This window comes from Oncorhynchus clarkii, chromosome 29 (assembly GCF_045791955.1).
Source record: "Oncorhynchus clarkii lewisi isolate Uvic-CL-2024 chromosome 29, UVic_Ocla_1.0, whole genome shotgun sequence".
In the NCBI taxonomy this organism is placed as follows: domain Eukaryota; kingdom Metazoa; phylum Chordata; class Actinopteri; order Salmoniformes; family Salmonidae; genus Oncorhynchus; species Oncorhynchus clarkii.
Genome location: NC_092175.1, coordinates 29,759,123 through 29,776,380, shown reverse-complemented (window position 1 = coordinate 29,776,380; position 17,258 = coordinate 29,759,123). Strand labels below are relative to the sequence as shown.

General features: G+C 44.9%; 1 protein-coding gene and 1 pseudogene across 6 annotated transcripts; one reads left to right on the top strand and one right to left on the bottom strand.

Moving 5' to 3' along the window:
- Positions 1-1,936: 1,936 nt before the first annotated feature.
- LOC139388407 (zinc finger protein ubi-d4-like) lies at positions 1,937-11,899 on the top strand. 6 transcript variants are annotated; one of them, XR_011629284.1, is made up of 13 exons: positions 1,942-1,989; positions 3,805-3,965; positions 4,617-4,724; positions 4,862-5,043; positions 5,163-5,255; positions 5,472-5,556; positions 7,469-7,510; positions 8,798-8,935; positions 9,017-9,148; positions 9,373-9,485; positions 9,608-9,689; positions 10,120-10,686; positions 10,781-11,899. XR_011629284.1 is itself a non-coding variant. In XM_071135047.1 (12 exons), the coding sequence occupies exons 1-12, from the start codon at positions 1,958-1,960 to the stop codon at positions 10,200-10,202; spliced, it is 1,251 nt and encodes a 416-aa protein (XP_070991148.1). In that variant the 5' UTR covers positions 1,942-1,957; the 3' UTR covers positions 10,203-10,893. The 6 variants fall into 6 exon arrangements, 4 of the variants coding, with proteins under 4 accessions (XP_070991152.1, XP_070991148.1, XP_070991150.1 ...); XR_011629285.1 differs by lacking the exon at positions 7,469-7,510 and having other exon boundaries at positions 1,937-1,989; XM_071135047.1 differs by having other exon boundaries at positions 10,120-10,893.
- A 1,926-nt stretch (positions 11,900-13,825) lies between these two features.
- Positions 13,826-15,261, bottom strand: LOC139388193 (muscarinic acetylcholine receptor M3-like; annotated as a pseudogene).
- Between the last annotated feature and the right edge of the window lie 1,997 nt (positions 15,262-17,258).

Here is a 17,258-nt window from a genome sequence, read left to right as displayed (position 1 = left end):
TTATTATCTTCCCAGCACAAGGTGCACTTGTGTAATGATTATGCTGTTTAATCAGCTTCTTGAAATGCCACACCTGTCAGGTGGATGGATTATCTTGGCAAAGGAGAAATGTTCACTAACAGGGATGTAAACACATTTGTGTATAAAATCTGAATGAAATAAGCTTTTTGTGCATATGGAACATTTCTGGGATCTTTTATTTCAGCTCATGAAACATGGGACCAACGCTTTACATGTTGAGTTTATATTTTTGTTCAGTGTACTTATGACACCTTCAAATGAGGGGACTAGATGCATAAAGTGCTTTTCATTTCTAAACGGTAAAACCGATATGTATGAAAATACCTTAAAATAAAAAGGTGCAATTCTGTACTGTCGCCTCATTCGAAACATTTGCTCTCAAATCCAAAATGCTTGAGTATAGAGCCAAATTAAAGACTTGAGCTTCACTGTCCAAATAAATAGTCAGTTTAATATTTACCAAACTTCAAGGTTTTGTAGATATCTCTATTACATCATAACCTTTGCTGATCTTTATGTATGATAATGACTCTTATCGTGCTGCTATCAATTGGCATATTTGATATGTTTGGACAAATTGTTTACTTGCATCACACAATTACAAGCTGTAAATGATTATGAATAAATGCAATGTTATGGATAGAAGAAGAAAGACATCCTTGTTTAGTTTTTCTGTGTGTGTGTGTGTGCGCGTGCCCGTGCCCACATTCTCTTGTTTGCTATGGTCCCTCCAGTTTTTGAATAGCCCTGGGAATGGCTCCAACTTGCTTTGTTAACACAGGACCCTCGACACACACAGCCAGTGACCCTGAGAGCAGGGGCGGTCTGGAAACACCACTGAGAGGGGCCCTGCAGGGGGAGGATCTCAGAGGGGAGGTAGACAGGCGAGTGAAAAGGCCGTGCGGATGAGAAGAGGGAGAGAACAAATATATATTTTTTACCTTTTTTCTCTTAATTGGTGTATCTCTGATCAGAGCAAATAGTTGAAGCAAACAAGTTAAAAACATCACTTCTTTCTGTTTCAACTGTGTTTTCAATTTGATTTGCTGTTGAGCTTTAGAGTCTTCAAGGAACTTCAGAGATAGGAAGATCCCACTGGGCAAACACTGGTTGAAGATTTCCTAGGTGACCTCCAGAATTGATTTGTATTGATTATGGGACCACCCAGTCTATTCCTCTCTTATTTAATCATGCTCAAAACCTCATGCTGTAAGTGGAACGTGTCCCCTCTGGCCTGGATAAATTATGTAACTCCTAATCTAAAACACTAATGACATTCGAAGGAGACCCCTTGTGAGTTTCACAATCAAACAAGTGTGTTGCGCTTCACTGTCTCCCTCATTGGCTGGGAACACCAGCTGTGTGTCTAGGTCTAAAAGCATGGCATGCACAGATGTAAGAGGGCATAGTTTTAATGGAAAGGCCTGCCTAGAGCAGAGTGACCAATGCCAGCCTCTTTCTCCCTGGTCTGAGTTTGGACCTCTGCTTGGGTGTAATAAGTAATATTGGGCCACTGACAGGCTGAAAGTGGATAGCATTCAGAGAGTTGGACAGTTTACATGTCAGAAAAGCTCCTTGAAGTCCATGCCCAGAATGATTCCTTCCTTCCATCTGCTTACATCTCCATCTGCTGGACATTTTTGTATATCACTAAAAGTAGTACATTTAATCCGTTTTAATAGCAACACTGAAGTCTAAATGACATGTACGTCATACGCGTCATATTTTCCAATAAAATAAGGAAAGACATGATTTAATCATATTTACTGAAATTGCATAGCTGGCTAATGTACTCTGCCATAAACTATGAGTGGTTAACTTTTTTTGAAAACTCTATTTGATACATAATTGCAACACTATAACCTTGGTCTTCTTTACAAACTGCAAAAAAAAATGTATTGCGCATGCGCAACCTTTCACGGCAAAGCGAACCAAGATGGCGGCTGTTGTTGAAAATGTTGTAAAACTGTAAGTAGCTATGTTCTTTCCCCCTAGCTAGTTAAAGTATGCACATGTGTTTTACGTTTAAATGTAAAGGTCGGTGGTAACAGAAACATGTAAATGGTATAGTAAATTGTCTTAAGATGTTCGGTAAAAGAACCGAATAACTCAGTTTTCAAACTGTGTCAGTACTCATAGCTAAACTGACCTGCTATGTCAAGTGTTCTTGTATAATGGACACTTTGAAATTAACCAAGTGTCATCATTATATAACCAAACGTTGGGCACTAGTTAGCAAATGTACACGAAGAACTGTATATCCGCAACTCCACCCATAATCCTTATTCCATGCGAGTTTGAAAACACCCACGGTGAGAGAGATGGGATGGTGACATGTTAGTTTACAATCATTAGCATGTTAGCTGGCAACTTGGTTATTAAGTTCAGTTAACTGCAGTGCGTATAGCTACTGTTGTTGTTTTACAATGTAGTCCTTCAAGCTAGAAATTAGTTCAAATCCTGGTGTTCAATCAGTATTATGAATATATCTGCTGACACTGTCTGCATTCGTGGTCCTGGGATGCTTTCATGTGGAAATGGACTGCATGTTTTTTTTTTTAGCTTCCCAACAGAAAATCCATGTCACCACAATGCATTAGTCACTATGACGAACGTCCTTGAGGCATTGTTAAAACTAGCTTTTGCCAAAAGATTAGAGTAATATGAATCAGATGTTCTTCAAGACAAATTCTACCAATAAAAAAAGAAAATGACCATGGCATGCAATGCAACAAATGTTTCAAACTCGTGAACTGCTGTGTGTTCATCACGGAAACCATTTACAGTTTAAGAACCAAATGGAAGCAAACAGAGCAGGGAGGGACCTACCAGAATTTGTCCAATAGAAATCTCGTTTTCGTTGTAAAATGTTTTTGTTAGGCGTAAACCATTTTGCAACAGAACCTGTGTAATTTTTTATTTAACCTTTATATAACTAGGCAAGTCAGTTAACAAATTCTTATTTACAATGATGGCCTAGTGGGTTAACTGCCTTGTTCAGGGGCAGAACAACATATTTTTTATCTTGTCAGCTCTGGGATTTGGGCCAGCAGCCTTTCAGTTACTGGCCCAATGCTCTAACCACTAGGCTACCTACTTCCCCAAATAATACAAGTAATACGCCCCTGTTGTCTCTCATAGACCTCTTTCCATACCCACTTTCCCGAAAGCTTCTGTATCCCTTTGCCTAAAATGGATTTAAGATTGTCTTAGTGCTACGAAGCTTTGAAGGCAGATTTATGTAAGTAAAAAATAGGTTTCACTCAAGCTGTTTCGTGTTGAAAAGCTGAGCCAGCAGAGGCTGCTGCTCCCAACCAGGCAGACCGCTGTTGCCAAGCCAACAAAAGAGCAACTGCTGACATTCTCAACAGTGACTGAGTTCAGGGACACAATGATGTAGTCTGCTTGCCTGCCTCCCTGAGGTGCCAGCTTAAACAGGACCAAAAGGTTTTTAGCTGTGGCTGTGATAGATAAAGGCTTTGAAGTTTGAACAATTTTAAGCCTCTTTTACAACACGCTAGAGCAGTAGAATTTAGACATGATTTGTTTTAGAGGTCGTAGGACACATACCATACCAACCTCTTTATGGTAGCGATGCAATACAGGTACTGTCAGTTGTTGAACTGATGCATGAAGGTTTATTTGTTTAGATCCTTTTGCAGAAGCAGCAGTTACTCTTCCTGGGGTCCACAGTAATGTATCATTCTTCTAACAGTATACACAGGCAGTGTGTTTCCTGGTGCTAACTTGTCCCTGGCTGTTCCTCTCGGTGTGTGGGTGAAGGCTGGGAGAGCAGTGCTACAGAGATGCCATGGAGCAGTGCCATAACTACAACGCCCGGCTATGTGCTGAGAGGAGTGTCCGAATGCCCTTCCTGGACTCTCAGACTGGAGTGGCGCAGAGCAACTGTTACATTTGGATGGAGAAGAGACACAGGGGACCAGGTAAATACATTACACATCTACACAAATTGAAGTCACATACAGTATTTCAACTACTGAGTTCACAGCCTGGAGTAGTAGGCTATATGAGTTTTTCCAGTACACATTTATGTTATAGCCCTGGACACACCTCATTCAACCTGCCAGGGGCTTGATGATTACTAGAATCAAGTGTGCTTGTCTAGGCCACAACGGAAACGTCTACTGTTGGGGGTACTGGAGGACCGGAGTTGTTAAACATTCATCATCTTCTCATGATCTGGAAACGAAAACAAAAGAGATCACTATAGTTCAAGCACTCGGTAGAAATTGTGTTCACCTATGTTTCCAACCACACCAATGTGTCGGAGGAAACACCATACAGCTCTAGCCACAAGGAGTCGCTTGAGCACAATGGGACAAGAACATCCCAGCCAGCCAAACCCTCCCTTAACCCGGACGACGCTGGGCCAATTGTGTGAGTCGGCTCATAGGTCTCCCGGTCGCGGCCGGCTGCAACACAGCCCGGGATCGAACCCGGATCTGTAGTGACGCCTCAAGCGTGCCTTAGGATGCTGCGCCACTCGGGAGGCCATAAAGTGAAAGTTAATGTCTGTTTTATAGGTCATCATAAATGTCTAGGTACGTTAGTGTGCATCTTCTGTCCTCTCTCAGGAGTGGCCCCAGGACAGCTGTACACCTACCCATCCCGCAGGTGGAGGAAGAAACGACGAACCCTCCCCCCAGAGGATCCCCGGCTGGTCTTCCCCCCTCTAAAGTCAGGTACGTCCTAATCATGGGATACTGGTCAGCTTAATAACACAACTGTGTTGACGTGTTTGTGTGCCCCTCTGTGCCAGAGTTCTCTGTTGGTTCTTCACTCCTTTGTAAAGGTTGTTTGTGGTTCTCCCTGTCTGTAGAACTGGACTTGGGTTTTAAGAAGGATGCCCTGTCATCATCTGATGGCAGCAGTCTGGAAGCCCTGCTGAAGGGGGAACCCCTGGACAAACGGGGTCCTCCGGAGTTCCATGGGCCAGAAGAGGAGTCCCGTCTGGCAGACTACACTTGTGGGGGAGTCACCCCTGCAGCACGCGTCAGAAAGGTACCGTACGTAGCATGCTCTGGTTGGAGGGATCGTGTGATACATAGCATGGTTTACAGTTTGTTACTCCTCCAATGACATTAGATACTACAGCAACATGCATTCTTCTGTCTATACAGAGAGTCCTGGAGCCAGATGACTTCCTGGATGACTTGGAGGATGAGGACTATGAGGAGGACACCCCCAAAAGAAGAGGCAAAGGAAAGGGAAAGGTGAGTGAAGCTATTTTAAACCAATAATTGTTGTTAATGTTACATTTTGCATTACATTTAGCATAGTCAATTAGCAGACGCTCTTATCCAGAGCCACTTACAGTTAGAGACTCACTTTACTCAATGTTACAGGCATGTGATCTGAAATGGTGGCTGTGTCCACTGGCACCATGTCTGTACCTATGATTTTGAATATGATGGTGTGTTTGTCCTTAGGGTCGTGGTGTGAGCAGTGCCAAGAAGAAGCTGGAGGCTGCGGCGGCTGCACTGGAGGACAAGGACAAGCCTTACTCCTGTGACAGTGAGTCCCAGTGGGAGTGCAGGGGGCGTTGGAGGAGAACAGTGGGGAGTGCAGGTGGCGTTGGAGGAGAACAGTGGGGAGTGCAGGGGGCGTTGGAGGAGAACAGTGGGTTGTGCAGGGGGCTTTGGAGGAGAACAGTGGGTTGTGCAGGGGGCTTTGGAGCAGAACAGTGGGTTGTGCAGGGGGCTTTGGAGGAGAACAGTGGGAGTGCAGGGGGCTTTGGAGGAGAACAGTGGGTTGTGCAGGGGGCTTTGGAGGAGAACAGTGGGAGTGCAGGGGGCTTTGGAGGAGAACAGTGGGAGTGCAGGGGGCTTTGGAGGAGAACAGTGGGAGTGCAGGGGGCTTTGGAGGAGAACAGTGGGAGTGCAGGGGGCTTTGGAGGAGAACAGTGGGAGTGCAGGGGGCTTTGGAGGAGAACAGTGGGAGTGCAGGGGGATTTGGAGGAGAACAGTGGGAGTGCAGGGGGCTTTGGAGGAGAACAGTGGGAGTGCAGGGGGCTTTGGAGGAGAACAGTGGGAGTGCAGGGGGCTTTAGAGGAGAACAGTGGGAGTGCAGATGGCCTTGGAGGAGAACAGTGGGAGTGCAGATGGCCTTGGAGGAGAACAGTGGGAGTGCAGATGGCTTTGGAGGAGAACAGTGGGAGTGCCGATGGCTTTGGAGGAGGGCCTACTCTCTTTACTCCCTAGGAACTCTCTTGTTGGGAAGCGGACAGTCGGTTGTTTTTCACTCCTGAAATTGTCTTCCCTTGCAGATTAAACTTGGGGTGATGTTGATGTCTTTCTGATTGTCAGTCTGTGAGCGTACTTCTGAGTCTCTCTCTCTATGTCGTCAGTCTGTGAGCGTACTTCTGAGTCTCTCTCTCTATGCTGTCAGTCTGTGAGCGTACTTCTGAGTCTCTCTATGCTGTCAGTCTGTGAGCGTACTTCTGAGTCTCTCTCTCTATGCTGTCAGTCTGTGAGCGTACTTCTCTGAGTCTCTCTCTCTATACTGTCAGTCTGTGAGCGTACTTCTGAGTCTCTCTCTCTATGCTGTCAGTCTGTGAGCGTACTTCTGAGTCTCTCTCTCTATGCTGTCAGTCTGTGAGCGTACTTCTGACCTCTTTCAGATGGCCTTGGAGGAGAACAGTGGGAGTGCAGATGGCTTTGGAGGAGAACAGTGGGAGTGCCGATGGCTTTGGAGGAGGGCCTACTCTCTTTACTCCCTAGGAACTCTCTTGTTGGGAAGCGGACAGTCGGTTGTTTTTCACTCCTGAAATTGTCTTCCCTTGCAGATTAAACTTGGGGTGATGTTGATGTCTTTCTGATTGTCAGTCTGTGAGCGTACTTCTGAGTCTCTCTCTCTATGTCGTCAGTCTGTGAGCGTACTTCTGAGTCTCTCTCTCTATGCTGTCAGTCTGTGAGCGTACTTCTGAGTCTCTCTATGCTGTCAGTCTGTGAGCGTACTTCTGAGTCTCTCTCTCTATGCTGTCAGTCTGTGAGCGTACTTCTCTGAGTCTCTCTCTCTATACTGTCAGTCTGTGAGCGTACTTCTGAGTCTCTCTCTCTATGCTGTCAGTCTGTGAGCGTACTTCTGAGTCTCTCTCTCTATGCTGTCAGTCTGTGAGCGTACTTCTGAGTCTCTCTCTCTATACTGTCAGTCTGTGAGCGTACTTCTCTGAGTCTCTCTCTCTCTATACTGTCAGTCTGTGAGCGTACTTCTCTGAGTCTCTCTCTCTATACTGTCAGTCTGTGAGCGTACTTCTCTGAGTCTCTCTCTTTATACTGTCAGTCTGTGAGCGTACTTCTCTGAGTCTCTCTCTTTATACTGTCAGTCTGTGAGCGTACTTCTCTGAGTCTCTCTCTCTATACTGTCAGTCTGTGAGCGTACTTCTCTGAGTCTTTCCTTTTTCTCTCTTTTCTCTCCTCTCTTTCAGACACTTTCAGACAAAAGCATATTTCACAACCTTCTGGACGAGGTATATTTCTCCTTCTTTTTCCTCTGCCTCCAGTCCAGTCTGCTTACTGCCTGTTTGTCTTTCTCTCGGTGTGTGTTAGCTAACATGTAGAATGCTTTGAGGTTAGTGTTGCTGCCTCCCCCTCGTCCACTGATTAAGGTCTCATTTTCAAGGTATAATTCAATTGACTCAGAGTATAAGTAACTTGATATGCTTGACGGTGGATTGTGAATGTGTAGTGTGGAGATGTATGATAATGTATGATAAGAGCATCTGCTAAATGACTTAAATGTAAAATGTTAAATATGTATTTCACACATGATATTATTGCATCACATCGTGGTCCTTTGTAGCTCAGGTGGTAGAGCATGGCGCTTGTAACGCCAGGGTAGTGGGTTTGATTCCCGGGACCACCCATATGTAAAATGTATGAACGCATGACTGTGTTGCTTTGGTTAAAGTGTCTGCTAAATGGCATATATCACATTATCGTATTGCACACACTACAGCCAATCAAATGTAGTCTGTGTTTTCGTTCATGTCATAATCTCTTAACTGAATATGTCTCATTTGCATTTCTTTGCTACATTTCTTTTTTTCTTAATGTCTTGTCCTCCTCACCTGTTTCTTTAGACTGAAATAGTGCCTCTGCTTTTGTGTTGAACCAGCTTGATGTCTGTGCTAGCTGTGTGGATCCTGATGTGAGTGCGCATGGGGGGAGAGATTGTTGAGGAATGCCTAACCTGGGTTCTGCACCATGGACCGTGTTGCACAATGGCCTGGTACTGGCGGTCTGACTCACATAGAGACAGGCGGCCTAAGGTTCAAATTAAATGTTATTTGTCACATGCTTTGTAAACAACCAGTGTAGACTAACAGTCAAATTCTGACTTACGGTTCCTTCCCAACAATGCAGAGGGGGAAAAAGGAGAACTGGGGTTGGAGATTGTGTTGCAACTGGGGCTAGGGTTGGAACTGGAGGGGTGTAATGGGAGATGGGGGCTGGGAGCTGACCCAGTCAGTAATCTTGCCCCTCTAGGTATCAGATGAAGAAATATGATGGGATTGTGTGATGAAATAAGAGAGGGTGATTGAGTGAGTGGATGGATGTCTGGGTGAGCATACCCATCATTGCTCTAGACCAGACACGTGGACATCAATATGATTTTCCTCATCAGTAAATAAAGATCAGATCGAGGCGATATCTTTCAGTGGAGAAAAATGTACTCTGTTCTAGTATGAAGGCTACTTAATGGTTTAAGTATGTTTCGTTTTAACACGTGTTGTGTTTGGGGGTTTCTCTGGCAGTCTGTGGGAAGCGTTACAAGAACCGTCCGGGCCTGAGCTACCACTACGCCCACTCCCACCTGGCTGAGGAGGAGGGAGGGGACAAGGAGGAGCCTGAGGTCCACACCCCCACCCCGCCCCAGCCTGAGGAGCCCAAGAGTAAGTCACCATTTGAATGCATTTGAAACCTTTGAATGCAGACCCATACTTTTCATTTCATTCTGTGTTTCTCCCTTACAGCACCCAAGAAAGGTCCAGACGGTTTGGCGATACCCAATAACTACTGTGACTTCTGCCTCGGGGACTCAGCCCTCAACCAGAAGACGGGCCAGTCAGAGGGGCTGCAGTCCTGCTCAGACTGTGGACGTTCAGGTAACCCTTCCAACCCTGGCCTTTACCCTGAGAGACAAGGCTAACCTAGGCCTTTCAGACCATTTGTGTATATTTGTATGAGCATGCAAATGAATGCATGTGTAAGTGGTATTTACTTTAGGATGTTATTGAGTGTGTTCTGAGTCAGACGCATGATGGCGTAGACCAGTAGTAGTATGATGGAGGCTGACAGTTTGTTCACCCATTCTCTGTGTCCAACCCAGGCCACCCGTCCTGCCTGCAGTTCACCCCTGTGATGATGGCTGCAGTGAAGACCTACCGCTGGCAGTGCATCGAGTGCAAGTGCTGCAACATCTGTGGCACCTCAGAGAACGACGTGAGTTGACCTGCAGGCTTCATACTTATTACTGTAGGATAAATGAGGTGCACTGTATATTTAAAATGAAGTGGTGCGCTGATAAACTGCGTTGTATAATGAGCCTGTTGTCTTTTGTCCAGGACCAGCTTCTCTTCTGTGATGACTGCGATAGAGGCTATCACATGTACTGTCTCAGCCCCCCTATGGCTGAACCTCCAGAAGGTGAGAGCAAGATAATGGATCTATCTGTTCATGATGTACCACTGGGGACCACTTGCCTGTCTAATAGGGGATATTTGAGTCAAAGTTTTTGATGATGATTGTTGTGGTTTTATCTCCGTAGGGAGACAGATTTATCTGAGTAGATTTGGCAGAGCAGAATGTCCAAGTCGAGCTCTCAGGCGGCGTAGCCAGACAACGATAGCACGGCCGGGTGTTTTACTGATGAATCACCGCTTTCAGCAGTTAACTAGCCTTGAAATCTTGAAATGCTTAGTCAATGCAAGGTATTAGAGCACAAAATAGCCTGCACCTTTAAATCCAGTGACTTCAACTGGGCTAATGACCAGATGTGGGTCCATGGAAGACAGGATATTTATAGCAAGTCTGTGTGAGTCACTCACCACTCTGTTTCCTTGTGTCCTCTTAACAGGGAGCTGGAGCTGCCATCTGTGTCTGGACCTGTTGAAAGACAAGGCGTCCATATACCGGACACCTAATGCCCCTCCGTTGTGATGGACCCCCACCCTCTCACAGGTTCTCCATCACTGGTCAGCAGAGAGGAGTGGGTGGGACAGATGTCTTGTGAAAAGGGAAGCATACCTCACCAACCCGCCTTCTAAAACAGGCCTTTCGGGGAAGCATACCTTACCAGCCCCTTGCTGAAAAAGGCCTCGGTTTGGAAGGGAAACGCCTTACCAAGCCCGTGCTGAAACAGGTCTCGGTTTGGAAGGGAAACACCTTACAAAGCCCGTGCTGAAACAGGTCTCGGTTTGGAAGGGAAACACCTTACAAAGCCCGTGCTGAAACAGGTCTCGGTTTGGAAGGGAAACACCTTACCAAGCCTGTGCTGAAACAGGTCTCGGTTTGGAAGGGAAACACCTTACAAAGCCCGTGCTGAAACAGGTCTCGGTTTGGAAGGGAAACACCTTACAAAGCCCGTGCTGAAACAGGTCTCGGTTTGGAAGGGAAACACCTTACAAAGCCTGTGCTGAAACAGGTCTCGGTTTGGAAGGGAAACACCTTACAAAGCCCGTGCTGAAACAGGTCTCGGTTTGGAAGGGAAACACCTTACAAAGCCCGTGCTGAAACAGGTCTCGGTTTGGAAGGGAAACACCTTACAAATATCAGTTTTGCATGTAGAGGAGATAAATAGTTTGATTCAATTAGCATGCCAATGCTTGTTCATAATAAAAACATGTTCAAAGGTTTTGTATATTTATATGTTTGTATAGAATATAAAGGTGGGAATTATTTAAAAGCTGCTCTCTGTTCAGCCATTACATTCCACTCCTTGACATTCATGTCATTTGCCAAAGACTGGATTGACAAGGAGTGGAATGCTAGCTAAAAAAAACTGGATTGACAAGGAGTGGAATGCTAGCTAAAAAAAACTGGATTGACAAGGAGTGGAATGCTAGCTAAAAAGACTAGATTGACAAGGAGTGGAATGCTAGCTAAAAAGACTGGATTGACAAGGAGTGGAATGCTAGCTAAAAAGACTGGATTGACAAAGAGTGGAATGCTAGCTAAAAAGACTGGATTGACAAGGAGTGGAATGCTAGCTAAAAAGACTGGATTGACAAGGAGTGGAATGCTAGCTAAAAAGACTGGATTGACAAAGAGTGGAATGCTAGCTAAAAAAGACTGGATTGACAAAGAGTGGAATGCTAGCTAAAAAAAACTGGATTGACAAGGAGTGGAATGCTAGCTAAAAAGACTGGATTGACAAGGAGTGGAATGCTAGCTAAAAAGACTGGATTGACAAGGAGTGGAATGCTAGCTAAAAAGACTGGATTGACAAGGAGTGGAATGCTAGCTAAAAAGACTGGATTGACAAGGAGTGGAATGCTAGCTAAAAAGACTGGTAGTCAGACTACCTGATGTAGAGACCATATTGATTTAGGAAGCATTGGGCGTTAAGAGGGCCTTACTATTACATCAATCTCTATCTCGGTGACAGAAAGAGGACTTTGGCGTAACTCTTTTTAATTTTTTTTTAAGGAATTAAAGATTGGGTGTTTGCTGCTGTTGTGGAAAGGGAGTCAGAATGGATGCTGGTTGGTGTGGTGATTGAGTGAATTTTAGTGTATCCTATGTCCACAGCCAGCCTTTTACCAAACATAGTTACCTAATCCATTGGTAGACAACACTGGTCCTGGAGAGCAGTTCGAAATTTTACTGCTAGTAACGTAAGCATTTTGCTGCACCCGCTATAACATCTGCCCATATCAGCTCTGAAGTCTCATCCCAACCTGCTCCACTGTCTCATATCTCAGACTGTCATGCTCTATGATTCCCTTCGTTTATAGCCAGAGGAGGGCAGTAAGGAGCCATTCAAGAGCTACTGGGACTGTGGGGAGATGGAAGAATGTTTTGGGGATGATGTGGAGCCATCAGAGGGTCTAGTCAGAAAGTGGTGTGTTACCACAAACTGCAGACTGGTGTACCTGCACTTGCTATACTGTAGTGTTGTCCTTTGAGGCAACATTTGACTTTTTCATATATAGGACTATACAGTGCATTCAGAAAGTATTCAGATACGTTTGTCATTATGGGGTATTGTGTGTGTGGATTGATGAGAGGGGTTTTAAACAATTTAATCAGTTTTAGAATAAGGCTGTAACGTAACAAAATGTGGATAAAGTCAAGGGGTCTGAATACTTTCTGAATGCACTGTAAATACACTGAGTGTACAAAACAATAAGAACACCATCTTAATATTGAGTTCCACCCTCAGAACAGCCTCGATTTGTCGGGGCGTGGACTCTACAAGGTGTCGAAAGCATTCCACAGAAATGCTGGCCCATGTTGACTCCATTGCTTCCCATTAGTTGTGTCAAGTTGGCTGGATATTTTTTGGGTGGTGGACCATTCTTGATACACGTGGGAAACTGTTGAGTGTGAAAAACACCTCAGCGTTGCAGTTGACACACTCACACCGTTGATCCTGGTACCTACTACCATACCCTGTTCAAAAGCACTTCAATCTTTTCTCTTACCCATTTACCCTTTGATTTTCTCTGCTTTTTCCCCAAAGCCGGGTGCAAAGCTCTCCACCAGTTTGGCTATGGTTACAATTAGCTACAATTACTTTACCTCAAACTAGTAAAAGTATTTATTTTTTTAAACATTGGATTCATTCTCAGACATGGTCAAAAGGAGAAACAGTAGACGTTGCGCTCTCTACAGACAGTTAACCAAGTGCATGATAATGTGTGCCCTAAACACGGGTGCTCATGGTCTACTCAGATTTGGATTGATCAAGGTGTAAGGAAGTTGTGTAATATCATTTCGCTATACTATCATGTTATATTAATAGCCAACTAACAAATACTAAAGCATCAAACAAGTATTTCTCATTTCATTTGTTTAGCTGTTTGTTTAGAGGCAGTTGCCATTTGGAATATTACGGTTTGGGTTCATTTAAAACATTTTTCTTTTTAAATCGTCAATGATATTTACTCAGTTGATGTTAAACAGTTTTGGAACTTTATTTGGATTGGAACTCTGTTTCCTTTAGGGTACAAGGTTTTGTCTATTTTTCCAGGAAAATAAAAGATTTGACGCTGTCTGTATTTGGTGCCATGTCATATTTTCTCTATTACCACAGTTGCCTTTCAGGATCACTGAAGCACTGTTGTATCAGTGATGGATCTTTGTGTCTGTGAAACCAAAACATTGGAAATGAATTCTGTACCTTATATTGCAAAGTACAAGGCCTGGTCTTGGTGATCAGATGTAACATTAAGGCACATGGACCAATTCATAACCCTGCTGTTTAATAAACACAAGCCATTTCCTCAGGCTGTGGACGGACCAGTTTACCCATAGAGAGGAACTGAGGGGGAGGGTAGGAGGGATTGAAGATAGTCCAGGGCAAAAACAGACTACATGATTACCATATGTAGGCAATGTAATGTTCTTAAGAGAGATACTACTTTTAGGCAGTACCCTATGTAGGTTTTCTGCCATTGCCTGTTCTAGATGTCAATGCACATCACATTTACCAAGTCAGTTCATAAAAAAAAAAAAGAACCGTCAAAAGAGCGATTCTACGCCTTGCATGCATGGTGTCTTTTACACGGGCAGATCTGACTCTTCCTAAGCCAGCAGGTAAAGTTTAGCTTTGAAAATGTTCAGACAGTGCTGCTGATCTTGTGTGTCCTGAAGGAGGCATGATTGCTGTGATAAGCCCTTCCCCAGTTCCTCTGTCCTGGGCCGCACAGCAGCAGTGTCTTGAAGGTGATAGAAGAGCTCGTTGCAGAGGGCGTAGCAGACTGGGTTGATGGTGCTGTTGATTTAGCAGAACCAATAGCCCAGCTGCCACAGCTTCTCAGGCACACAGTAGGAGATGGACACCAGCACCATAGTGTTGTAGGGTGTCCAGGTCAGGATGAAGGCCAGAAGGACAGCACTCAGGGTCCTAGCTGCCTTCTTCCAGATGGTCATGTTCCTCTTGGCTTTGGTCTGCTTGCGGTGTCTGGAGTCTGAAGATATGGAGCATCTCAGGGAGGACTGCCTGCCCTGTGGGCCAGCTGCACTGTCCCTTGCCCTAGACGTTAAGGGTTTGTGGGTCCCTCCAGTGTCCCTGCTCTGGACGTCTCTTAGTGGGATCATGGTTTTAGGGCTTGTATTAGCGCTTACCCCCTGCTGCTTCTGAACTGGTTCTTCCTCTGAGGAGGAGACAGAGACAGTAGGTTCTTCCTCATCTACATTACAGGTGCTGTCTCTGCAACCCTCCCTCTAGCTACCCCTGGTGTTGCTATTCTCCTCTCCCTGCTCTGCTTAGGCTCCTCTCACAGGGAAGCAGCCCTGAGACCCCTCACTGCTCTGTTCCCTACCAGCAGACACCTTTCTGGACCTGCTCGCACTGCTCATGGTGCTGCTGGAGTAAACAGCCCTTCCCTCAGATCCATGGGAGGCCCCTCCACTGCTCCGAGACCCCAGCAGCCCCTCCAGATCCTGGGCTTCCTTCTCAATCTCCCAGTAGGTCTTCCAGTACAGGATGCCCATCATGGTGACAGGAAGCTCGAAGGCATCGATGGCCATACCGAATGTGAGAGCAGACTCGGTCAGGAACGGGATAGAGCAGTCAACCTTGTCCTGCGAGGACCTGCCCACCACTTGGAGCCAGAACAAGATGGCTGGCCCTCACAGGATAAAGGACGCTGCCCAGGCCGGCTGCCCGGCCCTGTAGCTGAGAGATCTGATGACCAGCGGGTTCATGACAGAGCCACATGGTCCACAGCCAGCCAGACGTAACAGGCCCAGGCCCCAGTGTCCCATGATGATGTAAACAGCATAGAGGTTCATAAAAACCATCCCCAGGTTCAGCAGGAAATCGTTGCTGACGGTGCGTAGTTCACTGTTGACCTGGAAGGAGATCAATGATAGTGACCAAAGAGAGAGGTCCTGTGATGAGTATGATCACCACCACCTCTCATATCTCATGGCCCCCCGATGGATCTGCTGTCACATTGGTGATCTCACTAGTCTGGGAGACACAGGAGTGGTTCATCCTTCACAAAGCGATGCTGAGTGAAGTGGTGGAGCAAAAGTCATTCTTCTTCATGACAGGGAATCGCTGATGAGGACATCTGGCCTGAAGCTATCATCTCAGGGCCAACTGCAGAACAAGAGAACAGGTGATCAGCCATGAGCTGGAACACGTTTCCAACAACCATGACTTTTATACATGTTTTCTCATTAATTTAGATCATTTGTTTTAAAACCGTTCGGTTGGTATAATTAGAGAAATGTCATTGTAGTAAATCCCATGATCATTTCTCCAGCAAGGACAGTTCTGTGAAACTCATTCATATATAAACCCTTCAGTTTACACACCATGTATGAAGTCTTGCCTTTGTTGACTCAGACTAGGTAACATGGTGTTACTAAGATACATTTATTTTTCACAACTGTTAGTGTTTGATGAGTTTACCGCTGTATGCTAACAAGAGCATATGATTTAAAGGGAGAGAAATGTGTCAGTCAATAATGTTCCTGATGGGGAATTAGTTTACATACAGAATTTAAATAAGCAGTGTTGGTATATGATGGCAATTGTGATAATTGTGAGTACTTTGGGATATGAACTTAGTTGTAGTTCTTGTAGGACTACTGATACTGAACGGTAAACTCGACAGTGAGAAATCTACCGCTCAATTACATGCTCTAATAATGTATCCCTTTATGCAAAAATAAACCTAGTAAAGAACTTATTTATGGTCACGATTACTGCCACAATAATTCATTCAATTTACGACTGTTTTAAACAAGTGTTTATATTATGCATCAACCAGTGGAGGCTGCTGAGGGGAGGACGGCTCATAATAACCGCTGGAACAGAGCAAATGAAATGGCATCAAACACCTGGAAACCATCTGTTTAATGTATTTGATACACTTCCACTTATTTCGCTCCAGGCATTACAATGAGCCCATCCTCCCCAATTAAGGTGCCACCATCCTCCTGTGCCATCAACACTTACACTTGTATTGGATGGTGTCCATATACCCATAATAAGACAACAGGTTCATGCGATGGTCAATCCCTTGTGGTTGAAGTCGTAAAGGTACAGTATAAAAAAGGAGTTACTAGTCACGGGGCATCCAATGACAGAAACTTTACCGCCACTGTCTATTTTGGTCAACCTTGCTGTTTGTGTGTGTAGATTTATTATGCATATGAATTATTGCTCCTCAAATGGCTTGGTCCTAAGGTGAGGCATGGTGTGTTCTTAGAAGATGAGGTGAGGCATGGTGTGTTCTCAGAAGATACGGTGAGGCATGGTGTGTTCTTAGAAGATAAGGTGAGGCATGGTGTGTTCTTAGAAGATAAGGTGAGGCATGGTGTGTTCTTAGAAGATAAGGTGAGGCATGGTGTGTTCTTAGAAGATAAGGTGAGGCATGGTGTGTTCTTAGAAGATAAGGTGAAGCATGGTGTGTTCTTAGAAGATAAGGTGAGGCATGGTGTGTTCTTAGAAGATAAGGTGAGGCATGGTGTGTTCTTAGAAGATAAGGTGAGGCATGGTGTGTTCTTAGAAGATAAGGTGAGGCATGTGTTAGAAGATAAAACATGAAGAGTACAGAAGAAACTGATGTAACGAGAGGTTCCTGCCACAACATGTGTAGCCTACATAATGTGTCAGGCAGGCTGCTATGCAAACTCAAGCAGCTGACATCCAGCTACCACCTCACAAATAATTTCCTTCAACTTACTTCCTGTACTCCAGTAAATGAGCACATTTAGATAACAACTTCTCAATGTTTACAGGTGTCAATAAAGCGTTTATTAAAGTGCATGGCAAAGTAATCACCCTGGAAATCTTGATTGGGCTCACACACATGATGATAAATAAGAGCACGATATCTAGAATATATTATTATATTTAGTATAGTTGGGTTAAACTGTAGGTCTATGTAACCGATGTGAAATGACTAGCTAGTTAGCGGTGGTGCGCGCTAATAGCGTTTCAATCGGTGACGTCACTCGCTCTGAGACCTTGAAATAGTTGTTCCCCTTGCTCTGCAAGGGCCGTGGCTTTTGTGGAGCGATGGGTAACGATGC